General features: G+C 47.5%; 1 protein-coding gene across 1 annotated transcript in view; it reads left to right on the top strand.

Moving 5' to 3' along the window:
• The window catches only part of runx1t1 (RUNX1 partner transcriptional co-repressor 1), a gene marked incomplete at both ends in the record, with an annotated part of 81,109 nt that overhangs the window by 58,186 nt on the left and 15,423 nt on the right, over window positions 1-7,500 (top strand). The window contains one exon of the mRNA XM_084455427.1: window positions 1,725-1,906. Within this exon, the coding sequence (XP_084311553.1) occupies window positions 1,725-1,906 (182 nt within the window). The remainder of the gene's footprint in view (window positions 1-1,724; window positions 1,907-7,500) is intronic.

Raw genomic sequence — 7,500 nt, 5'->3', positions numbered from 1 at the left:
GTGGAACAGCAGTCTCAGAGCCAGAGTTATGTCGCTGATACACAACGTGAGCTATGCTAACTACGTTACTGCATGCTGCAGATCTCTCTATGGGTTTGGGGCACTTCATGCAAAAATCTGGTGTTCAAATCCTGGCAATTCGTTGACAGCTCCAGAATCCCGGTAACACCAATCAGTAACGAATTTCGCGATCAGGTGTTAATTTCGCGATCAGGTGTTCCCACCCATAGATATGCCCCGCCCATCTAACCTTGGTTAGTGTCTCTCATTTGCTGCTACGACCTGTTACTCTTTCAATTATCTGTTGCGCTGTCAACGAATTGCCAGGATTTGAACACCAGATTTTTGCATGAAGTGCCCCAAACCCATAGAGAGATCTGCAGCATGCAGTAACGTAGTTAGCATAGCTCACGTTGTGTATCAGCGACATAACTCTGGCTCTGAGACTGCTGTTCCACTAACTCTGTCTGTCTGTCTGTCTGTCTGTTTCTACAGTATATCTCACTAACTCTGTCTCTCTCTGTCTCTCTCTCTCTTTCTGTCTCTCTCTCTCTCTCTCTCTTTCTCTCTCTCTCTCTCCAGTATATCTCACTAACTCTGTCTCTCCCTCTCTCTTTATGTCTCTCTCTCTCTCTCTCTCTCTCTCTCTCTCTCTCTCTCTCTCTCCAATATATCTCCCACCCCCCCTCTCTCTGCACCAGACCACATTCTGGTCAACACATCGCCAGTTTTGAACCCAAAAACCCGAGCGGTCCAACACGGCAGTGTGTGGATGCTGCTCTCCCCCATATTTCTCCACAACCCTTCAACAGATAGATAATTTCGCGATCAGGTGTTCCCACCCATAGATATGCCCCGCCCATCTAACCTTGGTTAGTGTCTCTCATTTGCTGCTACGACCTGTCACTCTTTCAATTTTGACCCGTCGATACGTCCTCAGAATACCAGCTTGGGCTGCGAAGTGGCACAGACTCTACTACAGTATGTAGCATACGGAGCGCAGTGATTCAACCTAAATGAGTCCGGGGAGAGACTAGTAGAAAAGGAGCAGAGAGAAGAAGAGAGTAGGAAAGAAAGGCCTGTGTGAGCGAGAGAGAGAGACTAGGAGAGGATGGGCTAGGACAAAGCCAGTCTTTCCGGAAGGATAATTGACTCGCTAGGTGTCGTAATGGCCTCCGCTCCACTTCGGAAGGAGAATGGCGAACCCTTTTATCATCTCGCCTCAAAAAAACACTTCCCATCAGGCGTCCTTTGAAGTCGCACACACTTCCGGCCCCGCGAGAAGGTGAGGCCACGCCCCCATTGCGCCAGTCCCCTGGCCCTCTCTCCTCATCCCGCTAGAGAGAAAGGGAGAGAAAAAAAGAACCTGCTTTGAAGGTAGCGCTCACCCAGTCTCTAAGGGAAGCGGAACTCTGGGAGTAGTACTAATGCATGCTGGGTAAGAGACAGGAAGCTTTGGTCTTGAGGTAATCATACTTTTTTTTTCTCTCGGATTTCCTCGGAAGAAACTCTGCGATGCGCCAACGGAAATCGGGTCGAGTGTCAACGGCGTCAAGCGACCTCAATGCGCGTCGTCTATGGTGGACTACGGTTCGGTCCTCCTCAATTGGTGTCAGCTTACTAGTTCCGCCTCTTGTCTATCGCTTCTCCTCCATCTCCCTCTGTCTCCCGCACCCGTAAAAGAGGCTGGAACCTCCAGTGCTGACCGCCGTCTCCCCCTACAGGCCAACCTGCCGCTACTGCAGCGGGAGCTGCTCCACTGCGCGCGGCTCGCCAAGCAGAACCCCGCCCAGTACCTGGCCCAGCACGAGCAGCTGCTCCTGGACACCAGCACCACCTCGCCGGTGGACTCCTCCGAGCTCCTGCTGGACGTCAACGAGAACGGCAAGAGGAGGACGCCGGACAGGTGAGTCGGGTCCTGACGCCGGGGGGACAAGTCATGCCATCGGGCTGGGTTTTTTTTTAGCACGAGGCAATCAGAAGAGCCTTAAAACCTGTGGACCCGATCTAAACACTTAGACAAGTAATGTTATTTAGGGTTAGGGGTGGGATTAGGGTCATGGTTAGGATTTGTCGACAGTACAAACACAACGACACGAGGCCCAGACAGGTGGGTGCAGTCTAAACGCAGGTTTAGGACTTAGTGGACAGTCTTTCAATAATTGTGATAAAGATGAATACACTTGAATCTACTCTATAGAGGTAGGAAGCAGGTTAGTGGGGTTTGTCTGAGGCATCTTCGTCCTCACATTAACTGGTAAAGGTGTCGCGTTGACGCGAGGATTTGCGATCACACAACCAGTTTGTGGGCGTTTGGTTCAGATGTGTGATGGGAGAGGTTGTGGCGGGAGGTCATGTGACGGTGGGTAGAGGTGTGGCGGGAGGTCATGTGACGGGGGGTAGAGGTGTGGCAGGAGGTCATGTGACGGTGGGTAGAGGTGTGGCGGGAGGTCATGTGACGGGGGGTAGAGGTGTGGCGGGAGGTCATGTGACGGGGGGTAGAGGTGTGGCGGGAGGTCATGTGACAGGGGGAGAGGTGTGGCGGGAGGGGTTAGATGTGTCCACCAGGACAGAGAGACGCAGCGCCAGGCCAGCTACACAGCTGGAGAACCCAGGATAGGAAGAAACAGTGTGTGTGTGTGTGTGTGTGTGTGTGTGTGTGTGTGTGTGTGTGTGTGTGTGTGTGTGTGTGTGTGTGTGTGTGTGTGTCTGAGAGCTTGCACCTGTATGTATCAGTGTGTCCATGTGTGTTTATCTTTGTCCATGTTCATGTCTGTGCGTGTGTGTTTGTGTTTGTGTACAGTATGTGCATGTGTGTGTTTGTGTGTGTGTGTGTGTGTGTATGTTTGTGTGTGTGTGTGAGCGTGAGCGTGAGCGCCGTTCTCCAGCCCCGTATAGCGGGCGGTCCTCGCCCGGCCCGGCGGAGTGGAGCTGAGACGCGTGGTGGCAGAGGACGAGAGCGTGGTATAGAGCGTGGTATAGAGCGAGGTATAGAGCGTGGTATAGAGCGTGGTATAGAGCGTGGTATAGAGCGTGGTATAGAGCGTGGTATAGAGCGTGGTATAACCGTTAAACCTCCAGACGTCCGTCTGCCCGTCTGCTTCCAATCACAGCAGAGAGAGGAAACAGAGACGTGTTCTGGCCGTGACGCCAGCCGGAACGTGGGGGCTTTCTGAATTGAGAGGCGGAAAATTCCAACAGGGATTACTTTTTCTTTTATTCAAGCGAGAGAAAATGTACTTTTTATATTTGCCGTGGAAAAAATAAAAGTGGAGAGGATCTGGTATTAATAATTCTCACCTCAGTTCCCAGTGGCTGGGTGAGCTGCTGCCTTTTTTGTAATACCTGCATATTTGCAGCAGCCTGATGTGCAGAGAGGGAGCCCTTAGGGAGATAGGTGTATGTGTGTGTGTGTGTGTGGGTGTGTGTGTGTGTGGGGGGGGGGGGGGGGGGTGTATATGTGTGTGTGTGGGGGTGTGTGTGTGGGGGGGTGTGTGTGAGTGTGTGTGTCTTTGTGTGTGCGTGCGCGCATCTTTGTGCGTCTATACTGTAGATGGGTGCGCATGTAGGTTTGCATGCTTGCACCTTTGTGCTCACCACATGCGTCTGTGTGTGTGTGTGTGTGTGTGTGTGTGTGTGTGTGTGTGTGTGTGTGTGTGTGTGTGTATGAGCCTAGGGAGATGGGCGGTAACACATACAGATGAGCGCCCTCCACCAATATGGCTGGCTAAGCAGCTCTCTTTTCTGCTTACCTCTGCTTCGCCTCCTCGTTGGATCCCGAGGACAGAATATCGGAATGTGAACGGGAATACGGCCGGTCTTTATTCACGGAATACAATGCATGATCAATTCACCCTGATTAATTTCGCAGGCCTTGGGAAACTTGTTAGGAATACACATTGCACCTTCGAAAGGGATTTTTGCATTGGGTACATAAGTTTTGCATATACAGTATTATGCTTATTGTTTTTCTTCCCAGTAAGGAATATAAGAAGCTGGTGATTAGCATAATATATTATGCATGCCCTACTGCCGCATAGATATTAGAATAAGCCTATGCAGTATGAGCAGAACTGCAGCATCCAAGGAATTGAGGAAGACAATTGTGTCTAGGCATACGTTTTGCAGATAGTAGTGTGTGTGTGTGTGTGTGTGTGCGTGTGTGTGTGTGTGTGTGTGTGTGCGTGCGTGCGTGTGTGTGTGTGTGTGTGTGTGTGTGTGTGTGCATGTGTGTGCGTGTGTGTGCGTGTGTGTGTGTGTGTGTGTGCGTACATATTGTGTGTGCATACATATCAGCATTGTTGCAGGGTTGGATGGAGGGGGAGGAGAGGGAGAAGAGGAGAGGGGGGGAGAGGGAGAGAGGGGATGAAGAGGGGATGAGGGACAGAGCATATGGACTACTGCGGATGAGCGTTAGGAGCCCATAAAACCAGCTCATTAAGAATTTCAATCTGTTTCTGTGGTAACAGGAGAGAAGAGAACTGCGTCAGGGAGGGAGAGAGAGAGAGAGAGAGAGAGAGAGAGAGAGAGAGAGAGAGAGATGACACTGAGAAGGTGGGATGGGGGGTTAGAAGGTGAGGGGGGAGCTATGGCGTTGTCTAACCCTGAAATGTCCCACACAAATATAAACACACACACACACACACACACACACTGAGTACAATCCTCCACTGAAACAGCCACAACAATAGACCTCCAGATGCCCTAGGTGCAAAGTGTGCATATGTGTGTACCTGACAAACTGTGTGTGTGGGTGTGTATGTTTGTGGGTTTGTATTGTGTGTGTGCAGAGATGTGCATAAATACATTAAAATGTAATTAATTACAAATTACAAATACTTGCTCAAAAATGTCATTAATTATAAATAAAAAATATTAGTCTGAAAAATGTAATTAATGATAATTACGTATTTATGTAATTAAAAAATACCCCCCCCCCCCCCCCGCTATGCTAGAAATGTGTCCTCAGTCAGAGAAGTTGCTAACATTAAGAATATGGTTCACCAATGAAGCTCCCCAGTCCCAAACTGCTACACCACAAGACCACTAGCTTACTACAGTAGCACTATTTCAACCATGTTATTAGCTACGTTAGCAGTAACGCTAGGCTAACGTTAGTAGTGAGTTGGCTAGCTAGCTAGCTAGGGTGAGCGACAGCTAAAGTACATTTCAAATCGCTCTGTTGGGCATTTTTGTGCCATGCGATAACATTAAGCTTGCTTTAACATAGCCTACAATATCTGATCATACAGTTAGTTTAATGCTAGGTTACACAGACCTACCTTTGTCTCCAGGAGAAATTCCAGCTGCCTGCAACTCGAGGCTTCCCAGACAATATACCGATGCTATGTGATGATAGGTGGGATGTATTGGTTCAGATTTGACATGTCGAGGCATGATATTTTTGTTGGTGTAAGCTAAGTCAATCAGACTTGAGTAAATAATAATAATATAATATATAATTGTGTTGTTGTTTTTTTAAAAGGGGAGAATAAACATGTCATTTCAGAATAAAATGCCATAAAATAAATAAATAATAATATATAAATAATAATATATAAATAATATTTTATTTATTTAAAATACATAAATACAGGCTATATGTGTCATTAATTACATAATACAAATTACTTTTAAAATTCAAGCTAAATACAAATTACAAAATACTTTAAAGTAATTAAAATACATATTTTAAATACATTTCATTAAATAACTTCCCATCTGTGTGTGTGTGTGTGTGTGTGTGTGTGTGTGTGTGTGTGTGTGTGTGTGTGTGTGTGTGTGTGTGCGTGCGTGTGTGTGTATGCGTGTGTGTGCATGCGCATGCATGCGTGTGTGTGCATGCGCATGCATGCGTGTGTGTGAGGGTGTGTGTGTGCCAAAGAGGGTTTCTCAGCATGATCTCTGGCCTAACCAGGATCATACCAGGATCCCTTTGTGCAGTGAGGTCTGGAATAACAGTGCATCCGGGAAGTATTCATATCCCTTCACTTTTTCCACATTTTGTTATGTTACAGCCTTATTCCAAAATAGTCTCTAAATTCTACACACAATACCCTATAATGACAAAGTGAAAAAAGTTTTTTTAGAAATGTTTGCAAATGTATAAATACAAATAAAAATATATAATGTGCATAAGTATTCATTCCCTATGACACTCAAAACTGAGCTCCTGTTTCCACAGATCATCCTTGAGATTGAACTTGATTGGAGTCCACCTGTGGTCAATTCAATTGACTGGACATGATTTGGAAAGGCACACAACTGTCTATATGAGGTCACACAATACATGTCAGAGCACAAACCAAGCCATGAAGTCAAAGAGATTGTCTGTAGACCTCCAAGACAGGATTGTATCTTAGCACAGATCTAAGGAAGGGAACAAAGAATCTGCAGCATTGAAGGTCCCAATGAGCACAGTGGTCTCCATCATTGATAAATGAAAGACGTTTGGCCCGGCCAAACTGAGTAATCGGGGGAGAAGGGCCTTGGTCAGGGAGGTGACCAAGAACCCAATGGTCACTCTGACAGAGCTCCAGCCTTCCTCTGTGGAGATTGGAAAACCTTGCAGAAGGACAACCATCTCTGCAGCACTCCACCAATCAGGCCAGGGTAGAGGGGCCAGGCGGAAGCCTTTCCTCAGCAAAAGGCACATGACAGCCTGCTTGGAGTTTGTCAAAAGGCACCTAAAGGACTCTCAGACCATGAGAAACAAGATTCTCTGGTCTGATGAAACCAAGATTGAACTATTTGGCCTGAATGCCAAGCGTCATGTCTGGAGGAAACCAGGCACTGTTTATCTGTCATCTGTCACTGTCATCACCGGGCCAATACCATCCCTACAGTGAAGCATGGTGGTGGCAGCATCATGCTGTGTGAATGTTTTTCAGAAGCAGGAACTGGGAGACTTGTCATGATAGAGGGAAAAATGAATGCAGCAATGTACAGAGAGATCCTTGATGAAAACCTGCTCCACAGCACTCAGGACCTCAGACTGGGGCAAAGGTTCACTTCCAACAGGACAACGACCCTGAGCAAACAGTCAAGATAACAAAGGAGTGGCTTCAGGACAAGTCTGTGAATGTCCTTGAGTCATTGACAGACTCAAGAGCCAGAGCCCAGACTTGAACCTGACTGAACATCTCTGGAGAGATCTGAAAATGGCCGTGCATCGACGCTCCACATCCAACCTGACGGAGCGTGAGAGGATGCAAAGAACGGGAGAAACCGCCCCAAAATAGGTGTGCCAAGCTTGTAGCATCATACTCAAGAAGATTTGAGGCTGTAATGGCCCTCTCCTATTCAAGAGGCAAGCTCCGCCCCCCCCCCTCCCCCAGTTACTGTTGCTATGCCCCACACGCTGAACAGCACATAGGTTACCGGATGATTCTCTCAAGGATTCCTGACAATACTGCTATGTATGTTACTGTATTTGCCAAATGCCACTACTTTGTCTAAGAGAGTTCTACAGAAAGGCCTGAACTATTTTACACAAGAACA

This window comes from Borostomias antarcticus (genome assembly GCF_949987555.1).
Source record: "Borostomias antarcticus genome assembly, chromosome: 21".
NCBI classification, from domain to species: Eukaryota; Metazoa; Chordata; class Actinopteri; order Stomiiformes; family Stomiidae; genus Borostomias; species Borostomias antarcticus.
Note: the sequence above shows the minus strand (reverse complement) of the source record. Positions and strands in the feature narration are given on the sequence as shown.